The 23,330-nt window shown below is 41.4% G+C and overlaps 2 protein-coding genes across 2 annotated transcripts in view; one reads left to right on the top strand and one right to left on the bottom strand.

Moving 5' to 3' along the window:
- FGF2 (fibroblast growth factor 2) overlaps nucleotides 1–17,426 on the top strand; it is a 41,698-nt gene extending 24,272 nt beyond the window's left edge. The window contains exons 2-3 of the mRNA XM_080671914.1: nucleotides 3,915–4,018; nucleotides 11,596–17,426. Of these exons, the coding sequence (XP_080528040.1) occupies nucleotides 3,915–4,018; nucleotides 11,596–11,781 (290 nt within the window). The 3' untranslated portion in view covers nucleotides 11,782–17,426. The remainder of the gene's footprint in view (nucleotides 1–3,914; nucleotides 4,019–11,595) is intronic.
- NUDT6 (nudix hydrolase 6) overlaps nucleotides 11,970–23,330 on the bottom strand; it is an 18,069-nt gene continuing 6,708 nt past the window's right edge. Inside the window, exons 3-4 of the mRNA XM_080671915.1 lie at nucleotides 16,845–16,934; nucleotides 11,970–12,632 (exon numbers count right to left, since the gene is read on the bottom strand). Coding sequence (XP_080528041.1) covers nucleotides 12,235–12,632; nucleotides 16,845–16,934 — 488 coding nt within the window. The 3' untranslated portion in view covers nucleotides 11,970–12,234. The remainder of the gene's footprint in view (nucleotides 12,633–16,844; nucleotides 16,935–23,330) is intronic.

Genomic DNA, 23,330 nt, shown 5'->3' on the forward strand with positions numbered 1-23,330 from the left:
TCCTCTTTGATCATTGATGTTTCTATCTCTCTTCAAAATCAATAAAAATATATTTTAATAAATAAAAATATTTTTAAAAAATAAAATACCTAGTGGCACATAACTGAAACTGCAAGCTGAGTGTTAATCTCCTTCTTTAAAAAAAAGAAAAAGCCCCAGCCAGTTTTGCTCAGTGGATAGAGATCGGCCTGCGAACTGAAGGGTCCTGGGTTTGATTCTGGTCAAGGGCACATGCCTGGGTTGCAGGCTCGATCCCCAGTGGGGGGTGTGCAAGAGGCAGCCAATCAATGATTCTCTCTCATCATTGATGTTTCTATCTCTATCTCCCTCTCCCTTCCTCTCTGAAATCAATGAAAATATTTTTAAAAAAAGAAAGAGAGAAAGAAAATGGAACCTTTGCCCACAACCCAATGCTTGTGTCCGCTGTCCCAATCTTGGTCCCTGCCTCCCATATAAAAGTGTACAGGTTTTTATTTTAATCACTTATTTGAATTTAAGTTTCATTACACTGCTAGGCATCCTTAAATACTTCAGCTTTGCCTTTTCAAATATGCGAGTTTTAAGCCATTTTAGCCTCAGGTCCTCCTCCCATCCTTTTTCTCCCTTGTAACTGCTTGGAGAGGAAATTGGATTACTGGGCCTGTAGTTGCTCAGGCTGGATTATGCTGATGGCTCTGGCTGCCTAGGACCTGGCTGTGTAGAACAAGTGTGGCTGTTACGTGCCTTAGTCCTGGGATGATATTCTACCTGCAATACCATCCCCCTGTCTCCTTACCCTGGACCTTGTTCATTAGATTATCTCCTACTTGACCTTCAGAAGTTAGCCTAGACCTGATCATCCCTGTGTCCTTTTCTGTAGCCTCAGGACACTGAGGACACTGCTTCTTTAGCCGTGTCGACATAAGAAACATGCAACCCTATAAGGAATTTTTGTGCGTTTATTTGAGCCAAACTGTCAACAGTTGCCGGGAGTAAAATCTTAACACATTGAGATAAAGCTCTAGAAGATGGCAATTTTGCACCTGATTTTATACATTACAATCAAAAGAGAAGACTTAAGTAGGTTACATGAAATTCATTGGTGATAGATTAGGGAGGCAAGAAAAAGCAAAGCAGGAAACCTCTGGAATTGGATAAGAAGTAAAATGACACAGGATAGTTAATAGTCAACAAATAACATGATAAAAATAACAATGGGCTGAAACCGGTTTGGCTCAGTGGATGGAGCGTCGGCCTGCGGACTGAAGGGTCCCGGGTTCGATTCCGGTCAAGGGCATGTACCTTGGTTGCGGGCACATCCCCAGTGGGAGGTGTGCAGGAGGCAGCTGATCGATGTTTCTCTCTCATCGATGTTTCCAGCTCTCTATCCCTCTCCCTTCCTCTCTGTAAAATATCAATAAAATATATTAAAAAAAAAATAACAATGGGAGGATTGGTAGTCTCTGCTCTGGTGCATTGGTTGTGCCTTGAGGGGTCCGGAACAAGGGAAGTTATCCAGACATTCCAAAGGTGTGTTATGGTAGATACTCAGAAGACTAATAGACAGGCTCAGTTAAGGTAAAGATTGACTTTTGTCAGGGAAGATTCTAGCCTAGGACATGACTACCAGCCATAAACTATGTTTAGTTAAAAAGTTTTCATTGCAGACCATCCTTTGTGGTTACTTGAGGTCTCTGAGTTTGCAAGGCCACCAGGCAGGCCTTCCCTGAGCTTGTCAGGTTAGCTTGTGATCCATTTTCATCCACACCTATTTTCCCACCCAACCTGCTTTTCATCCACGGGAGCTTCCCTAGATACGCCTGTGTGCCTGGCACGTAAGAACCAGATACAGAGTTGGACAGCTCAGTTCCTTGCCCTCAAGAAGCCCCTGGACAGGGTGGGACAGACAAAGATGGTGTAAAACTTCTGAGCAGAGGAAGCAGGCCACGGAGAGTGTGGAGAGGTTCCCATCCTAAACTGAGGGGTGGAGCAGGAGAGACCAACCACAGGCGGATTTCCAGAATAGGTGATAATGAAACCAGACAACCAATGGGTCCAGACTGCCTGTCACTACTTGAGCCAATTGAGCAGACAGAGTTGAATCATATATGAGCATTTATTCCAATAAAGCCGGCAGCATGGGAGAGCAGCAGGTCATACACAAAAATCTGTTCTGCACACCCCATTAGCCTCTGCTTATATTGGGTAGGACAAAGATTACATGGGGAAGTAGTCAAAAGAAATAAGAAAGGATATAATGGTTACTGGTTACAGGCAATGTGGGCGGGACTTCATTGATTGGGCAACAAGGTTGTATCCAACGTGAATTATATCTCCAATTGTTTAAAAATAAATACAGGAACCAGGAGCACCAATAGTTCAGAACCAGAGCCCATCTTAACATCATGGTGACTTTGACATTATGAAAGAACTTTTCAGCTGAATTTAATTTATTTGAACAATTCAAGTCCACTAGGCTAGTGGTCGGCAAACTCATTCGTCAACAGAGCCAAATATCAACAGTACAACGATTGAAATTTCTTTTGAGAGCCAAATTTTTAAAATTTAAACTTCTTCTAACGCACTTCTTCAAAATAGACTCGCACAGGCTGTGGTATTCTGTGGAAGAGCCACACTCAAGGAGCCAAAGAGCCGCATGTGGCTCGCGAGCCGCAGTTTGCCGACCACTGCACTAGGCAAATAAGCATTGGATAGCTTGCTGTGGGGGCAGGGTTAAATTTTTAGCATAGTTTTCAAACAGCTATGATGTTAAAAGGAAAATAAAGTCTCAGGTGAGCCCTGGCCTGTGTGGCTCAGTTGGTTGGGCATTGCCCCATGCACTGAAGATTGCTGATTCTAGTCCTGATCAGGACACATGCCTGGGTTACAGGCTCGATCCCTGGTAGGGGCCCTGCAGGAGGCAGCTGATTGATGTTTAGATCTCACATGAATGTTTCTCTCTCCCGCTCTCTCTCTCTCTCTCCTTCCCCCTCTTCCTCTCTCTAAAAATCAATTTAAAAATCTTAAAAAAAAGCCTCAGGTGAATGAAACCTACCTGACCTAAAAATAAGTCAGGTCAAGTTGGTTGATAATGTTATTCATATATTCTATATTATTTATTTTTTTAGTCAATTTTTGTTTCAGATATTTCAGAATTCTATTAAGAGGTGCTACTCAGTTAAGATTATTATGTCTTCTTGATGTATCTGACCCTCTTATCATGAAATAACACTGTTCTCTGTAGTTATATTACTTGCCTTGAAGTCTACATTATTTGATGTTAAAATAGCCATATCAGCATTCTTACATTGAGGGTGTGCATTTTATTTTTCCCCCCACATTTTTACGTTCACGTTGCCTGGATGTTTGTGTCTAAAGTGCTTTTCTTATAAATGACACAGTTGTTTCGTAAATTTATTTGGCTCCAGAGACTGTTTTTTTATGTAACCTCTGTTAGCCAAGTACATTTTGGGGAATGATGTTCTAGGCAGGAGAATTCAAATTGGAAATTTGCAAGAAGAGCAAAACAGAAAATTTTAACTTCATTTTTATTTGAATTGACTAGATGCCTTGTCTATGTGACATTAGCATTATACTAAAGTAATATCTATTCTTTGTTTTCCTACAATCTGCTTAAAAAATTAAGCAGTTCTCTAGCCAAGTAGAGGCTAATTGCACATAAAAGGAAAAAATTCTCCACTCTGTCACTCCTCTACTCTCTGACACTGTAGTGAGAAGGGGGTCAGGAGGTGCTCCCCTCTAGTGGACCTGCATCTCACCTTCATAGAATTTAATTGATATCCGCCCCCCTCCCCCCACAACAGTCTTCCAGAGTGGACTACCTGGTTGCTGAGGTGTCTCCTGTTTTTATATTGCATGTAGTTGGCTGCTTTTCCTATGATGCTACAAAGGTCAATTTTCCCCATTACTTCTAGTCAAACTACAACTTCAAGCAGAAGAGAGAGGGGTCGTGTCTATCAAAGGAGTGTGTGCCAACCGCTATCTCGCTATGAAGGAGGACGGCCGGTTACTGGCTTCTGTAAGTAATGCTTTCTGTTTTTGTATTTGTTTCTTTGTTTGTTTTTATGCTCTTTATGTACTGCTGTTGGAATTTGTTAAATCTTTATTAAGGGTTTTACAAGCATTATACTATTTAATATCCATATGTACCCTACAAAATGCGGAGTATCATGCTCTTTATTTCACAGATACAAAAACTGAAGTTCTGAGGGAGTAAAAAAGTAACCGAAAACTCAGCTCCTCTGCGGCAGAGCCTGGGTGGGACTCGAGGCAGCCTTCACTCCAGAGTGTGAGCCCTCGCTCACTGCTTTACTGCCTTCTCTGCAAAGCTTTAAACTACAGTGTTGTTTTGTTTTTAAATCCTTATATTGCGCAGTTGTTTGAAGATCAGTGGGATGGGCATATAAAGTTTTGTGTATCAGTGTTAGGGTTCTTCTTTCAAATTTGACAAACCCTTGCAGTATGGAATGCTATTTGAGAATGCGGGCTCTGATCCTATGTATAAATACTGGCTCAGCTGCTGATTAGCTGTGGGTTCTTGGACAAAGGATTCTGAATTAGTTCCCGTATTTCTAAAATAGAGACACTAATGATCCTTCCTATCTCATTGTTTTTGTGAAGACCATAAATTATAAATTAGATAATTTATATCAAGTATCAACATCAGGATCTAATACATAATAGGTTCTAAGTGGTTACTTTCTCGAGGATGGATTTGAGGCAGCGAAGATTGGTGGAGATGGGCCAGTTCAGGCGATCGATGATGAAACCTGGCAATAGCAGGGCAGAGAGGCCGAGTCAAGGACTGGCACCTGAGATGGATAATATTTAGGAGTACAGCAGAGGGAAAAGTCAAAGATGGCCCCTAGGTTTCTGGTTTGGATGAGAGGGTAGATGAGGAAGAGGAAAGGGGAAAAGAGCAAGTTCTGGGGAAAGATGTAGACCTATTTCGGGTGAGTTGCCGAAGAGAAGACCCGGTGAGGATGTTCACTACATAGTTGGAGGAATGGATCTGGAGCTTAGAGGTCTGTGTTGACATATGGCTTTGGTGTCATCAGCATCAAGGTGGTAGTGGAATCAGGGGAATGGATGACGTTTGTAGGTAAAAAATAGCTCTAAAAGATGGACTGCTCACTTGGGACGTTCACTTTTTCCACTGTTCTTGTCTTTTTTTCTACCAGTCTGTTGTCAACTCAAAGGGTGATGTAATACTTTGGGACTCGACCAAAGTAGCATTTTAAATATTTCCAGGACAGTGAAGCAGTGGGTAATTTTGGATGCCCTTGATCTTGTAGGAAGAGGAAGAGGGGTTTAACCCTACCTTTCTCACCTCCAGATGTGACAAGTCATACATGGTGTGAATCACTGTGGCTTTTACAATATGTTGGTTTGGCTCCTGCCAGACAGTGAAGATGGTGGAAAAAAGGAGGTGTACACATTGGCTATGTCAGAATTAACTGTGGATAACCCTAGTCAAATGCTTTTAAAGCTCTAGCCTTTTCTAGGACTGTCCTGATCTGGCTCAGTGAGGGATTTGAGAGTGTTACCCTGTGGTTTTCCACTCATTGAGATTAAGAGCCAGTAACCTGATAATGATGGCTATCCTGTAAGGTAGCCATCGAAGGGCTTGTTTATCTCAAGAACATAGTCTGGAGTAGGTATGTTTTTAATGATAAAAAGCTCCATGTTGTCAAAAGTGATGAAAACAGAAGCTACTCTGCTTTCTAGTGCATCTCTGAAACTACCGGGGTCCTTAAAAGAGGAGATGCATTTAAGACCATGGACCTGAAAACGGAACTGTCTTTCATTCTTACTGAATTCTCTACAAGTTAGAATTCAGTGAATTCTGATCTCTTTTCTTGATAAATAGGCATTAAGCTTCCAAAACTGTTGATTCTGTACCATCAGAAGGAAGAAAGAAATTTTCTCCTTTCTTCCTTAGCTAACCAGGACCTTCCACAAGATTAAGTAAGGTCATGGCATTTTATTTCATCTGAAATGTGTTTCTGTCTCCTTGGATGTGTGTTAATTCTTCCTGATACAGCAGTAAGAGTGAATTTAGCAATGCTTAGAGATTTACCACACACTCCTTTGTAGAGACAAAACTACAGCTGTTCCACATAAATGGGAAATTCAAAATTTATCGGTTTCCTCTGAGGAATGGCATCATGGTTCCAGCTTCCATCTTAGGATCTATACTCGGCAAGTTCATGGTTAATCGCTAATCTGACCACTCCATTTGGGTGGCCTGCTGCCATGCCTGTTCTGCATTGATCCTGTCCCCTTCATGTCAGGCTGGGTGGGCTGTGGCAATCTTCAGATGAGATAGTAATCACACACCTCAAACCAAGGAAGTGCTGGCGGTGGTTCAGTAAGAGGTGGGGTCAGACCCAGAGGCGTGGAGCTGTCAGCAGTCCCCGGTGTTGGGGTAAGTCCAGCGTTGTGACCAGGAGCATCCCCGGGGCGTGTAGTGGCTCCTTTAACCTGGAGAAACTGCGGTTATGAACTTGCACTTGCCAGAGGCATGGTTCTTCCTGCTCTTCAGCCACCCAGCCCCATTCCGGCCTGCTGTGTTAGGGCTCATCCCTGTGTGGGATCCCACAGAGATGTGTAAAACATGCCAGTTCCCCTCAAAGAGAGAGCACTCTGGCTACATAAATCATTTTGGTTTCTAAGTCACATCAGGTAGGTCACCACCAGTTGAGTGCATGAAAAATTACTAAGTTGTGTACCATTTTTTTTCTCCAACACCTTCATGTATTAATGGTAGGAATGCATTCAGGATAAGGATTTCTCACTGCTTGAAAACATTTCTCAAGGGTCTCTTCCCCACCCCGTTTGAAGCTAGAAAATACAAAAGTTCAAAGAGTAACTACATTTAACTGCCAAAGCCTATATTTGGAGGCAGATGTGGAGTAGTCTTTAATCCACAACAGACTCATTATTCCATTCCATAGCAGGAGAAATTCTGTTGCTATGAGCAACAGAAGTCCAGAACAAATATTAGGATTTATGATTTCTTAAGCGTGCACAAAATTGTAGTAGATTTTTAAAAAAATTGCATATAGTGAGGCAATTGTAGTTTTAAGTTTAAATCACCAAACAACCTCAATCTTAACATTGAAATGAAACAATCTGCCTGGTCTTTATCTGCTAGAAAGTTCCACATTGTTTTCTATAAAATGTGAGAGACTGTGCTAACCAAACAAAACATTTCAGTAAGTACTCAAGTATGTGTAACCTGTGTTGATCCATAATAATGAAATATGAGAAATCATTTATATTCTCTGAGGATATACATTTAATTACTGTAAAAGTAAAATACTCTTTTTTACCTACCTGTAGAATAACTTCCTTACTTGAGGGCTTTTACTATGAAGCCTACATGCAAAGTAGGGAAACTAGCTTTTTGAGGGCTCCCTTATCTAGATTGACGATATATACTGATCAAATTTGTCAGAAAAATGCAACAATTAAGGAGGAATGTATATAATTTTTTAGAAAGAAAATACAATTAAATGCAAAGGTTCCTACCTAATAAGAATTATTGCTTCTTTTAGAAACCAAGCTTATAACATGTTATACAACATATATATATTTATTTGTTACAAGATTAAGATAAAATTTCCTTTTAACTTTTCACAATTTGTGTGTTTGAGTTTGTTCTGAAATAGTCAGCATTGATACTTACATCGTGTCTGTTTTTAATTATCAGAAGTGGTGTAAGCAAAAGCATTTTTGGATTCATGTTGAGCAAACTCCCTCATAAGCCAAAACTGCAAAATCAAAGTACTGTAAAAGAACAAACAATCCAAAAGACAGAGCATGGGGAAATGACCAGAAGGTTCAAATCTAACATGTAGCTGCAGGCGAGACTCGTGAGGCCAGGGGTACAGGGAGGAGCCAGGGCAGGGAGCACTGTGATCGTCCCCCCACTACCATACTGTCCTCTTTGGAGGGAAGTCACTGTACAGAGCCCACACTGAAGGGTGCAGGGTTATGCGCCATCTCCTTGGAGGAGGTATCTACATAAATTTTTTGGAATTCTTTCATGTGAGACACAGACAGCTTCTTACCATCCCTATGGCCACCACTGTGGTCTGAGTCTCCACTCCCTCTGCCTGTGATACTCGGCCCACCTCTTACAGGTGCCCCTGCATCGGCCTTTGCCCAGTGTGGTCTTGGCAGCCAGAGTAACCCTGGGAGAATGTCAGGTCATGCCACTTTGCTGCTCAAAAGCCTATAATGGTTTCCCATTTCCCAGAGTATTTACAATAGTTTTTAATCTCCTATCTCGTTTCCTCTCTGACCTCATGTCCGACTCCCCTCCCTTCATGCACCCGGGCCTCCTTGCAGCCCCTCGCACGCTGCAGGCCTGATCCTGCTCTAGTTGGCGCTGGCTGTCCCCTCTCTGTGCTCAAAATGCTCTGCTCTCATGTCTGGATGGTTAACTCCTTCACCTCCCTGCATTTGCTCAAATGTCACTTTCCCAGTGGAGCCTCCTGTGACTGTGCTATTTAGTATTGCAACCATCCCACTCCCAACCCCTCTCGTTCTCGCTTTTACTCTTTCCACAGGATTCATTCTAATTTGGCACACAAGTCACTCAGTTACGTCCATTGGTTCTTTGGTGTCTCCACCTGCTAGACTGGAGTGGCACAAAGGCATGGTCCTCATTCAGTTTTGTTCGCTGACCAATCCCAGTGCCTAGAAGACAAAAACACATGTTAAATAAATGCATGTATTATTGGAACCGTGTGCTTTCTATATCTTAACATTATTTTTAAATTAAAATGAACCAAAATAAAGGAAAATTTAATTTGATGAAATTAAATTTCATCAAATTTAATTTAACCATGTCCTCTGTGATGTCATTCCTCCAGAGATCCCCCCCCACCCTTCTCTGAGGTTTGAAGTGGTGAGAAGTTCAACACTGGGAAGAGGAAAAAAGCTCTGTAAACATGTTTATAAAGGTTAGCGGAACTTCTATTGCATCAATTTTTAATAGAAACATTGAGGTCACAGTCACCGAAGACGATTTGTAAACTGAGAATGGAGAGAATTGAAATTGTACTTACATGGTCATGTGAAACCCCTGCTTTTCCTGAGAGCCGAATTTTGCCCTACGACCCATTTGAAAAAGCACCACAGTTTAGTTTGTTTTCAAGTGCGTAGCAGTTGTTTAGTAAACGTACGTGTCTGGACGTTTGGCAGAGAAGCAAGCTTTCCTTCCGACCGCGCTGTTTTTGTAAAGGTACAAGTAACCTCTGTGGAAACAGTTTGTGGGTTCCATGATGTAGTGCCCACTTAATCCCTGGTACTGTTTCTTTTCTCTGAAATAGTAGGAACTGGCAGAGAAGGCAAATATTATTGGCATGGCACCCATTCCTGTAGGCCAACCCTTGTAAGGAGTGCCAACAGCAAGGTGGGGCGCCGTGGAAGTTGACAGAACACCCAAAATGAGCGTATCGGTGTCCTGACGACTGAGGAATTAGCCTGTGTCACTCCATAACCACCTTCCCTGTTATCTTTATGATAGGTATGACTTTTCCTTTGACTCTTTACTTCTTTCACTTCCGCTCCTGGTCTCAAACCTATAATTGGGAAAGAAGAAGGTTTTATCAGTGGTGCTGAAAAATGACAAAGGAACACAGGTTAACGTCAGTCAACACAAGAAGCGGAATGCATTTCACAGAGGCAGAGTGGAGGTGTGGGCTGTGGATGCGCACATTACTGGAGGGCTCCCCTGTTACCACACCGGGTCTTCCCAAGCCGTGGTCCTGGCTGTGACGGAGCTGGCGCTCCTCTGCAAGGCTTCCTGGGTTTTATTTGTACCGGAAAGACTTACGTTGCTTCACTGATTTGTTGCAAAAAAACTGGATGAGTTTGTATTTCAGTTTTAAAAAGTTCAATGAACAATGATCAAAAGCCAAGTAAGTATCCAATAAAATTCTCACTGCTGCAAGCCGCCCGCAGGACCTGCAGCCCACCCTCACTTTAACCGCCTGAGATGTGTGCGTTCTCGGTTAGGCCTCTCTCAGAACCTTGCATTTTGGTTATTACACCAGCTCTTTTCATTGTTTTGCTTATTGATTTATGATTTTTCCCCCTGTCAGTTTGTGCCATTGCTTAGTTGATCTTAGAACCAAAGAATCTGGGAAAAAAGTCAAGTCTTTTAAATGTGGGTTTTCCCAGTCCTGAAGTTTCCTAGATTTGAGTATACAGATATAAGTGGCAATCTGGTGCGCTCATTAATGCAAAGCCATGGGCTTGTGTGCATGTTGTATTTATATGTGGAGATAGAAATATGTGTAAAATTATATGCCTTCCTATATGATTTTATTCTTCTACCTATAATTGAAATAGAAAAAATAAATGATTTTTCCTTTCTTGCCTTAAAGTGAACAAATCATTTGTTGATTCTCCCCCCTCCCACACAGAGGTCAATATGTATCATCATTGCTACCATGTGAAGTTGAGTTTTTTAAAAATAGTTTGATTTTTAGAGAGAGAGTAAGGGAGATGGAGAGAGAGAAACATAAATGTGAGAGCACAACCTTGAACGGCTGCCTCCTGCACACCCCCTAACAGGGATGGAGCCCACAACCCTGGCATGTGCACTGACCGGGAATCTAACCAGCAACCTTTTGATGCGTGAGATTGATGCTCAATCAACTGAGCCTCACTGGCAAGGGTGTGAAATTGATTTTTGAAGATTTACCTGAAATCATGTGGCAACCTATCAGACTTGAAGACTTGGAATAGTATCTCCTGATCTAACTATTTGTTTAGCTAGCTATTTTCTCCCCTCGATAAATAGTTGGATTGAAATCAAAAGGCAGAGTAGTTCCCCCTCCCACAGAAACTGCCAGAAAGGAGTATATTCTCCATTACTTGTTCCTCATTATCTCTTAGTGTTTTGAGAATGCCAATCATATATGTTTCAATACAATTTGGGGGCAATATATACATTCACTAGTTCCTGTACAATATTCTTTTATGCCGTTGAAACAATATTAGCTACTGGAAAAAATAAAATTGAAGGAACTGCTTCTTGTCTGTGGGAAAGTTACCTGTCCAGCACTGTTTCACGGGGACCCTGATAAGTCAACACGACCCAGTTGGTAACCTGCCTCTGGATTGGATGAGCATGGCTGGACCATAAACCCCAACTGGAAGCCATAGCTTTGGGTTTTCCCAGGTGTAGGGGGAGGGTTTGGTACTGGGTGTACCCCACTTTGAGGAGAGCCTTGAAAGCTATGTGTGTGGGGTACTTAAAGTCCGAGCCAGTGTAGGTCCTACACTACCTGTGTGCCCTTGCCACCTAACACATACCTGCCCATGGGGGGCTGCAGAAAGGGTCTGTGGCTGCCTCCATGGAAGAGATTAGCTGGAGGCCATCCTGCATCCTTCTGTGGGGCCGGGCTGTGTCAGAGCCTGGCCTGCCGAGTCTGGCTGGTTTGACTGTCCCGCTGAACCCAACAGCACTGCTGCTGATTGAGCAGAATGGGCAGTGAATTGTCATAAATATTTAATATGAAGAGTAAAATAATAATAGCAACAATAACAACTACTTATTCTTTCTTTATTTTTCAGAAATGTGTTACAGATGAGTGTTTCTTTTTTGAACGGTTGGAATCCAATAACTACAACACTTACCGGTCAAGGAAGTACTCCAGTTGGTATGTGGCATTGAAGCGGACTGGGCAGTATAAACTTGGACCCAAAACAGGACCTGGCCAGAAAGCCATACTTTTTCTTCCAATGTCTGCTAAGAGCTGATCTTAAGGGCACCATCTGATCTCGTTTCGCATGAAGGAAGAGGTATATTTTAGGAATTTGTTAATGAGAGGAAAAGAAAATGTATGCAGCTATCTGCTCAGTTTGGATAGCTGGTCAGATAACCTTTGATCTAATAGTAAAATATTTAACCATTGCCTTAGTAAAGAAAAACAACAAGGATTCCTGGAAAATGTATAAATTTCCACCTTTTATATAGCATTTGCCTTTATCCAGTGACGCTTACTTAGAGCTACAATCTTTCCATACATTCACTCCATTCGAAAAGAGGCTTTAAAAATGTGTGCACTTGCAAATTTCTTCACGGAAACCATACACATTAGAAAATTAAAGTCAGAGATTTAGTGAACCCAAAATGTGCACCATTCTTAGAATATGGCACACATTGATCTACATGTACAACTTACTAAAAATTTTTACACGTGTAAATATGATTTAATCCAGTCCCGTCATCATTTTGTAACTGTCTGGCAGTTCCCTGTGATAGAGTTTGTAGAACAAGCCCGTGTAAACAGCTGGGAACTGGTCCATGGTCAGGTCAATCTTCTCGAAGCCTTCCCTGTGCCCATACAGCAGCAGCTGCGCGGCCCTGCTGGTGACGGGCGTGGTATTGGCGGCCTTGGCCAGGTCAGTGAGGTCCATCCACTCGCACCGCAGGCACTCGTGCGGGCACAGCTCGATGGTGAAGGAGCGAGGCTTTAGGCGGCAGATGATGTACATGTCCGACTTCCCAAAAGCCCCAGGGTGGCTGTGCTGCTGCCGAATGCTCAGGAGGGACCTGAATTCTGATCGTATACCAGTTTCTTCAAAAACTTCTCGAACTGCTGTGTCTCCTGCGTGAATAAAAGATGTACAAATCAATAACAATCACATTTTCAGAAGGTAATCGTCAAGGATTTTCAGTTGGAGTAACTTTATCTAAAGGTTCAGAAGCAAAACTTCAAGGAAAAGAAGTCTTCAATATAAACTCTGACACCCTGAAATACCAAAGTATTTTCTTACCACTGTACACCTGAGAAGCTTTCAAAACAGTGAATATTTCTTTGGCTGCTACTGGGGGAGCCTATCCACCTGATGTTTTGGGGGTCACATATTTTTAATCTCTTCCTGCTCTATTTCTCAAAAGGTGAAAACATAGGTTGCAAAGCTGCAGTTACTGTTCCTACATGTTTCTTCGTTGTTACCTGTTCCTGATCATCCACTCACACTGCCTGAATTTACGTATGTTGGCGTGGAGAAAAGTGATCCCCTCCTTATGAACATGTAGGGCTGCAGGGTGTAGAGACTGCGAAGGAACTTGGACCTCTCCTGGTGATCTGGGGCAGGTGTGGAGGACAGTCAGGCCTCCAAATCTCAGAGAAGATGCCTTTGCAATCTTTTTGTTGTTCTCCACTAATTATCTAGTCCAGAGAATCCCAATTGGGATTTTGGGCCGTTCCTTTGTTTCCTGAGATTCCAAAGAATTTAGATTCATTCCTCCAACACCCAGATGCTGCAGTCACTCCATCAGAGGTTTTTAATAACTTGCAGTGCACAGAACTTTATAATACAACAGGGTTTTCACATTTTAGAAGGGTGATTTTCTGATAACATACACATTTATGGGGCAGGATTTTCACTGCCATTAACATATGCTGGTGGCTGCTTTTTCTAACTATCCAGATGATCCCCCTCAACGGCTTCCTCTAATTCTGTGATGCTGTCATTATCTCCCAAAGGGGCACAAGAAGCCCTGAAAATAGCTGCCTTCCTCACCCAGTTTGCTGGGAAATATAGTTGCATAGATTTTTGTTCAAATGCTCTTTAATACCCGCCTTTTCTTGTTTGTCAAACAGTAAATTATATTTGCCTTGTTAGTAGTCTTGCTAGTCTTACTGGTGAAGAACAGGCAAGGAAGAGGAAGGCAAGGAGACTGTCTCCAATTCCATGTGCTCTGCCATGGACTGTCTTCCCAATTCCCTGGGTAGCCCTGGATGCTCCCTGAGAAATGGCTCTGGAAGTGTGTGCAGGAGGAGCAAGGTGCTCTGAAATGTAAGCCATGTGTCTGCCATCTTTTAATTACATGCCAACTCCCCTTATAATTGAGATTTGCCGCAGGTTGCACAGGGTTAGAAATTATATTTTTAAACTAAAAACGTAAAAGAATTTATGCTAAAAAGGGAAAAATTTGCTTCTAAGAAAAATAATCTTCAGTCTGGCATAGAATCCATATTTGTTATTAAATCTATTAAAGACTGTGGCACTAGTGTTAGCTTTTACATGTCACTGGCTGGTCTCACTTAACTATTGGTTAAGTGTTCTTTAAACACTTTGAAAACTAAACATGGGGGTCCTGTCTAGTGCTCAGTATCACTAGTAAAGATTTGGGCCTTTAGTTCCCATCTAGCCTGTTTCCATGTCACAGATCACAGATGGGGACAGTCGGGGAGTCAGCCCTGTTCAGCAGTCACTGGTGCGGTGGACCCCAAAGCAGCACTGCCTGGATAGTCTGATCAGTTTAACTTGAATCAGTAGAGCAGTGGCTAGACGAAAACTGAATGGGCAAGTAAGTGCTTTTGTGTCCAGGGTATGAGAGAGGCCTTCTGCCCCCCGATGGAAATCTCTTCTCCAAAGATTTTGCCATGAATCTGAATTTTTTATTTGGATAAAGTTGTACCAACTCCGTTGTACCTTTGTTATTTTAATGTACTGTAAGCTAAACTGAAATACCATTTACTGTGTTTTAAGTTTGAAGAACATAGGAAAAACCAAGAGGGTTATGTTTTTATTTTTGCTGATTGAGAGATATGTTTAAATATGTCATAGCATTTTGTTTAGTTGTAGAACAATAGTGAGATGGAGTTTATATTTGTTATTTCTATTTTGTGATATTTAATGATAGGATTAGATTGAAATAAAATAAAATCATAGGAAAAATTGTGCAGAATGTGGGCTTTCCTGGTGTTTCGCTCTGACTCTGGGGCACCGATGAACTTGGACCAGCGGCTGGTGCAGTCCTCAGGCCACGCAGGGGGTTGTCCCTGGCAGGGATAATGGGTTTTTTTGGAAGGCAACTCCTCCATTTTTAACCTTTGTACTCCTAGGGTAGTATATTAAAGCATGAGGATTGCATTCCATTTTGTATATGCTCCTCTTAATTCTTTTTAGACACTACAGACAATAGTGCTTCATTTACCTAGTATCAGAGAATGAAGGATTGCAAACAGGTGTGTTTCCCAGTTACCAGTGTTTACTACTTATGAGCCAGTATGAATGCTTGCACTTTGGTGATGGCAGTATTCCGAAAATAGATTATGTTCCTAAATATAGGGTTTAAAGAAAACAATTCTTGGATGACTTGACTTCATCATTAGAAATATCTATTATTGTATTGTATTACAGAACAGAAATGCCCTTGGATAGACATAGTCATTCAGGACTCTGTCAGTTACCATTTCCAGCTGCTTTAGGGTTTTATCAATCTAAGGCAAAGCTTTAATTTATACTAGAAAGTATGGTGAATGCCAACTGCTGCTTTTTCCTTCATTCCACATGATTGAGGTGTATCTGTGATCTCTGGGTAGGTGGGTTGTGTCAACCACAAATACATAAAAAGTAGTGAATTCTTATGCTAAAAAGGGAAAAATGTTTTAGCAAAATTAACTTGGACTTGAAGGGTTCTGGAGTACACTTAAACATAACTATTTGTCTTGGAAATGTTTCTTCATGTACATTTAAATACAAGTCTATCTGAAATTCTGGTGATCCATAAAAATGAATTCCAGTTCATTGGTAAGGAAGCTACACAAACCTCCTGCAGACGGTTTCCTGCCTGGTATGGGTTGGGTTAGCTCAGTGGTCGGCAAACTCCTTAGTCAATAGAGCCGCAGTTTGCCGACCACTGGGTTAGCTTAACTAATTCACATGCTCTTATACATCACGCAAGAAAAGTGGAAGGTAATTAGCTGTTTGAGGATAAATGGCTTTCCATCCCAGCACTCACACCACTACTCTTTTATTTCCACAGAAGACCCAACAGAATCTGGGTCAATAAGTATCTAAAATCCAGAATTTGCTATGAATTTATTTGAATGTAGTAAATGTACTTACTGGTTGTTAAAGAGTTGGCTATATACTATGCATAGAGCATTTTAGTCTGTGTAACATTTTTAGAAATTAAGTTTCAGGAATATATACATTTTTATATAAAATATCCAAGGATAACTTAGGAAATTGTGTTCACATAAATGGTGGCTAAAGAGAACAGGGACATGCAATATTGAGGGAAAAGTTGTGGAGAAATAATACCGGTATCCAAATGAGTTATCTATTGATTTATTATGACAGGGGCTGTATTTGACCAGTGGGGTAAGGAATAGGTAGGAAAACTCAGTTTCTAGTCTTTCATCTATTTCCTATAAAATCAGTGACACTGAGAATTCTTAGCTTTTTTCACATTTCCCTGTCTTCCATATTGAGCTCAGGAACTTGTTTTAAGGAGTTATGTCTCTCATGTGAGATCTTCTCATATGAGATATTTCACTATGCTTTGGTTTCTGACTAGTCACAATAATTAGTAGATAATTTTTTCAAAAATAGAAGAATTACATCACCATGGGTCTATAACTGACTTTATAAATAATACTTGTTTCAAAGTTCATGTAAAAGTTACTATTCATCCTTGTGTGATGACATAGTTAAGAATTTGTGTTTTCTCATAGTTTAATTCCAACAATTTTAGTCATATCCCAAATAGCCCTCAATGCTAAACTTTACTGATGCATATCCACAGCTTCTCACTTTCAAACCAATCACTCTAGAAGCAGCCCTAAAGGGAAAAACAGGTGTATCCTCCTGATGGCATTTTTTATACTAATGGAGTAAGTTCTAATGTTACATGTTTTGCTGCTAATTTTATATCAGCCCTGAAGTAACCGCTCTGAAATTTTCTTAGACTAAACCAGTTAGAAAATTTAAGATCTTATTCTTAACTATACAGCAAAAAAAGTAAAACATGAATTTCCTTAACATTTTCAGGCCAATTGAAAATATGTTAAGATACACACCTATATCTTCTCCAGGCTCCGAAAGGCCTCCTGGGAACTTCCACATGTTTTTCAACTGCAGTGTAAAGTCAGAAAATAAAGTCAACACAGCTTTTATTCACTAACACACATACATGGTGACCCACAATATTCACCCATATTAGTCAAAATGGTTGAGAGTTTATTTTTTGGTAACTGCATGTAAATTTTTTCCAGTTTCCTTCCTCATTACTCTTTTCTTTTTTTGGGGGGGGAACTGGTAACTTATGAATTCTTTTCCCACTGTTTTTTTGGGAAATAGAAGTGGTTTTGTTTGGTTAATGTGATAAATTCTGTATGAATAAAACAGTGAAGGGAAACATCTACTGAATTAGTGTAATTTAAAAATTTTGCTGCTAGTTAACTATTAATAGAGGAATCTTACAGATGCTGCTATAACTAAGTAGAAAATACAGTAAAAATGTAATCACTGAAGTATACTACTTTATATTTCACATTTATTTTCTGTATTGTGTGTCTAATCAGATATATTAACCTTATGGTTTTTCTTGCTCTGTGTGTTAATGGTTTCATCGGTAGTGTGAATAAAACTGATTAAGTTTGTGGGGTTTTTTGTGCACCTTTTTTGGGGGTGGGGAGATCCGATCTTGGAATGGAGATAAACATGGGGAAAACTAATTAAAAATAATGATGAAAAGACATGGGACAATATGCTTATGGCTGACATATTTTTTCCTGTTAGAGGTCTGTTATACCTACCCAATCACCATGATCAAAGCTGAAGAATGAGAAATTAGGACATACTCATAAAGGCACTACAGCTTGGAGCCAGGACACCTTCTACTCTTCATTCATAAAACAAGTTCATGGACCTTTTTCTGGTGTGTTTTGTGGCCCTCTCATTTCCTGGACGGGTGCTTCTTAAAGTGTGTCATTTCCCAACTGTGCTAGGTTGGAGAGCAGTGGCATGATTCCCAGAATTTCCACAGACTGCTGATTATGTGGGTCCAGAATTCAGGCTTTCCACCCTTCTGTCTGGCTCAGACTTGAGGTTCATTTATAACGCATGTTATGTTTTATTTTATTAATGTAGGAAGATATCTCTAAGGATGTCTACATTAATGCACTGTCTTTGGGGAGTTCCATTCTGAAATGATTCCAGAAGCTATGTTTATATGGAAATGCTGCAATCTTCTCTCCAATAGGATACTGGACTTCACCACCATAAATTCTATTTCTAACAAGAGATATAAATGCTTCCTCAAAACAATAAAAGACAACTTCTTTTTAAAACTTAGACTTGATTACAATAATTGGAGATTGATTCTTGATTACATTTGGAGATACCAACTTATTGAAAGGGGTAACATGCTAGATAGAAGGACTGAAAACATCTCATACAAATTTGATTTTCTTTATTTCATAAACCTTAGCTATGGAAAAATTAAGTCTATTTTTATGTTGGTGAGTAGTTTTTTTTATATTTTCTGGCACCGTTTAGCTTTAAGAGCTTGTTTGAAAAAAGCTTCCTCCATCTCCAAAAAAGCTTCAACCTGCAGTTAGTCTAAGTGGGAGGTAGAGAGGCCCTTGTTAGGTGGTTTGAAAACCTGGTTAATGTAGATCTGATCTATGGAGAGATGAGTATATCTTCTTTTTTAATATTAAAGAATACTCCCCATTAACTGGGTTGAGCAACATAATAATAATAACAACAACAAATACTAGGTATTATATATTACCTAAATGTTTTTATAAGAATTATATACATTTAGCCCTGGCCAGGTAGCTCAGTTAGTTAGAGTGTCATCTAACCACTGAGCTACCTGGCCAGGGCTAAATGATACACCAAGGTTTCAGGTTCGATCTCCAGTCAGGGCACATACAAGAATCAACCAATGAATGCATAAATAAGTGAAACAACAGACTGATGTTTCTCTCTCCCTAGCCCTCTCTCAAAAATCAATCAATTAAAAAAAAAGAATTACACACATTGAAACTTTACAGTAATCCATGAAGGACTATTCCCATTTTGGAAGTGATGAAACTGAGGGCATAACTTGCCTGAGGTGACACAGCTAGTGTGTAGTAAACTTGGTTAAAATCCAGGCCTTCTGATTTCATCCATCTTTCAATAAATTTTAAAAGTTGTTTAGCTATTTTCCCACTAATCCTTAACTACTATTTTCTGCCTTTTTATATACCTTTTGCTCTTTTCTTCAGACCTCACTGGAACATTCTATGTAATCCGACCAGAATTTGTATCTGAGACTTCCACCCCTCCAGGGCTTGTGAATTTGAACTGTGACCTCCTGGTTCATAGGTCGAAGCTCAGCCACTACCAGCTGGCACAGAGCCACTGTATTTAGATAATACATTAGCTACTGTATTATCTTTACCAATGAGATAGAAGCTGCTATAGAGATCTCTTAGTAAGTTTGTTTATTGAACAAAAATTTATTGAGTGCTAGGGGGCCGGGTGTACAGAAATTAATGCACAATGTAGCAAGCCCATTCTCTTTCTCCCCATACCACTGTATTTTTCTTAACATCACTGCCTTATATATTATTAATTCTCTTGTTGATTATTCTTATCTTACCCATTTGAATATAAGCTACAGGCATAGGAACTTTACTTTGTTCACGAATTTTTGCTTTGAGTTCAGAACACAGCCGACAATGTAGTCATTACAGGAACTCGGGAATGCCAGTAAGTGAACAGGTCCCTGCCCTGGTCTTGGATTTTTTAGCACCCAGTTTACAGATCAAGCCACTGTTAGATCTTTTATTTCTCAAAATCATGGGGCGGGTGAAGTATTGGACTATATGGTTAGGGAAGGAGAAAGGATACATTTTAAGTATCATTTTAGCTTTATGTCTGTGTTTGTATGTTTGTGGTGAGGATTAAATTTTGCAAGAATGCCTTGACAGCAATGCCTGGGCAGAGGGAAGCGCTTAAAGGAGGAGAACTGTCTGAGATGTCAGAAAGAATGCTAATTAGTTGTTTATGGTTAATGGCTGTATTTATTCTTAAATTCCACCTAACAACAATATAATTACAGAAATTAAATATGGTTTAGTGTTACACTTTATATTTTTTTATTACAACACTGAACTATACATGAAAACTCAGTTTTCATCTTTTGTTGCTCTTAGATGGATCTCTGCTTATAGCTTAAAAAATAAAATTGAAGCCCTAGCTGGTTTGGCTCTGTGGTTAGAGCACTGGCCCTCCGACCGAAGGGTCTCAGGTTCGATTCTGTTCAAGGGCACATACCTTGGTTGCAGGCTCAATCCCTGCCCTGGTTGGGGCGTGTGCAGGAGGCAACCAATCAGTGTGTCTCTCTCACATTGATTTTTCTCTCTCTCTGTCTCTCCCCTCCTTTCCACTCTCACTAAAAAAAAAAGAAAAATCAACAGGAAAAATATATCCTTGGGTGAGGATTAACAAAAACAACAAAGTTGAAGCCCTAAATAGGAGTATCATTTCTGCTTAACCCATACAGAATCCAAAGTCTTATGTAATCTGAATTTGTCTCCAGCCTCTGCCAGTCCCAGCTGCCCAGAAGCACAGTAGGAACATGAAAAGCAGTGTTTTCTCATTCTTAGAGGACCAATCACTGGCAGGTTTGCAAGTTAGCAAATGAAGAGTCGGAGCTCCATGTGCTAGTGTAGCAGTTCTCAAACTTGACCATGTACCTGAGTCACCTAGGTTTGTGAACAACTGCTGAGCAGCATTCCCAGCGTTTCTGATTCAGGAGGTCGGGTCGGGGCCTGGGAACATGAATTTCTAATAAGTGGATGCTATGATTGTCTCAGCTCCAAAACCACCCTCTGTGCTCTGCCTAATGATGCTGAAGCTGGGACCCTGCTAACCAATTTCTGCTTTGCCAGGGGACTCTCCCTTTTAGGTTCCATCAACAGACTTGTAAGGCAGGGGGAGGAAGGAGGGGCTTACTGAGGGCCAAGCACAAAATACTTTACGTACTCAATAAATTTCTGTTGATAAAGCTTAGTTTAAGTCAGAGAACCTGCCTTAACTAAAACTTCGAAAGTTACTTATAACTATGAGAATGCTTTTAGATCGCATTTCTGAGAAACGTGATACTTTCAGCTATCATTGCCAATAGTTGTTTAAAATTTAAAAACATATATGCTGGGGAAAATGTTTGACTCTGTCCGTTGATATTTACTGAAGTCTCAGAAAGCATTAAAATAATTATTCTCTTTCACTTTTATATTCCTGAGTGAGCATGAAAACATTTGTTTCTTAAAAACCTTTGTTTCAGTTGAATAGACTTTCTATTTTTGTGTACAAGGCTTTTTATATTCTGTTCCCAATCTAGCTCTCAGGTCACATATTTTTCCACTGCCTACACTCCTGGCCATAATAAAGTTTTTGCTATTCTTTCCACAGTGTGCAATGGACTGAATGCTTATGTCCTCCCTACCCCCACCCAATTCATATGTTGAATCCTAATTCCCAAGTGATGATGGTATTATAAGGGGAGTCTCTGAGAGATGACTATGTCATAAGAATGGAGCCCTCATAAATGGGCATAGTGTTCTTATAACAGAGATCCCAGAGAGTTCCTGTGTGCCTTCTGCCATGTGAGGACACAGTGAGAAAACAAACATCTATGAACCAGGAGGTAGGACCTCATCAGACACCAACTCTGCTGGCGCCTTGATCTTGCCCTCCCAACATCCATAACTATCTACACTAATAAAAGAGAAACATGCAAATTGACCGTACCTCCGCTATGCCCACAAGCCACGCCCACCAGCCAATCAGGAGCAAGTATGCAAATTAACACAACCAAGATGGTGGTGGCCACGGAGCTGGAGCAAGCAGGAGGCTTGGGTTGCCCCAGCAATGGAGGAAGCCAAGCTTTCCGCCCGCCCTGGCCTCCACTCAAGGCTACAAAGTTTCAATTATAGAAGATAAATAAATCCCAGATACTTGCTTCCAGCTGACCCTGGCCTCCGCTCAAGGAGGCGCTGGAAAAAAAAAAAAAAAAAAAAAAAAAAAAAGGAGAGGCTGGGAGCTTGTGTCGCCAGGAGGTGATCAGGCCAGGATGGGATGGCAGTTGTGGGTGATCAGGCTGGTGGGGGGTGGGGCCGTTGGGGGTAAGCAGACCAGCAGGGGGGCCAGTTGGGGGTGAGCAGGACAGTGGTGGGGCAGTTTGGAGTGAGCAGGCCAGCAGGGGTCAGTTGGGGGTGAGCAGGCCAGTGGGGAGGGAAGGTGGGGGCGAGCAGGCCAGCAGGGGGGGCAGTTGGGGGTGAGCAGGCTGGCACGGGGGGAGAGTTGGGAGTGAGCAGGCTGGCGAGGAGGGGCAGTTGGGGGTGAGCAGGCCAGCATGCAGAGTGGTTAGGGTCAATCAGGCAGGCAGACAGGCAGGTGAGCGGCTGGTGCCAGCAGTCCCGGATTGTGAGAGGGATGTCCGACTGCCAATTTAGGCCCAATCCCTGTAAACCAGCAGTAGGATATCCTTCGAGGTGTCCCAGATTAGAGAGGGTGCAGGCCGGGCTGAGGAACACCCCCCCCCATGCATGAATTTCGTGCACCAGGCCACTAGTCCTATATAATAAAAGGCTAATATGCAAATTGACCATATGGTGGAATGACCTGTCACTATGACACGCACTGAGCACCAGGGGGCAGATGTTCAATGCAGGAGCTGCCCCCTGGTGGTCAGTGCACTCCCACAGGGCAGTGCCACTCAGCCAGGCTCATGGCTGGCGAGTGCAGCAGCCGTGGCAGGAGCCTCTCCTGCCTCCACAGCAGCGCTAAGGATGTCAGACTGCCAGCTTAGGGGGGAGCGGGCCTAAGCCAGCAGTTGGACATCCCCTGAGGGCTCCTGGACTGCGAGAGGGCACAGGCCGGGCTGAGGGACCCCTCCCCCCCGAGTGCACAAATTTCATGCACCGGGCCTCTAGTGAGAAATAATGTTTGCTGTCTAAGTCACCCAGCCTATGGTATTTTTGTTATAGTGGCTAAACGGACTAAAACACCAAGTCAGCTCCTTTCCAAACTCTGTGCCCTTATGTATGCAATTCTAATTATCTCAGTCTGTTTTTCTACCTTTTTTTCCTGGTAAGCTCTATTCATTCTGCAAGATACAACTTAAATATCACTTCTTCTGATAATTCTCTAGGGAATTTTTAAAGGCAAAGTAAATTGTTACCATGTGTTGTATGACTGCTTTCCCAAATTGATAGTGAGATGCAGGACATCAGGGGTATTGTCTTACTAATCTTTGTATGCTCAGCACCTGGCTTGGAGTAGGAGCTTAATGAATGTTGGATGAATGGAAGAATGTCTTGATAGTCTGTTAGAAAGAGAGTTGTCTTCCCAATTAAATACAGCCATTTATAATTTTACAGTAGCTATAAAATAATAGTGAGCAATAATGAGATTACCCCGACTTTTCAAGGCCTGCATAAGCATTTATGGATTAAATGAATAGTCAAATGGTCCATAACTGCTTAAAAATAACTTTTAAAATA

Source organism: Plecotus auritus (genome assembly GCF_963455305.1).
Source record: "Plecotus auritus genome assembly, chromosome: 6".
NCBI classification, from domain to species: Eukaryota; Metazoa; Chordata; class Mammalia; order Chiroptera; family Vespertilionidae; genus Plecotus; species Plecotus auritus.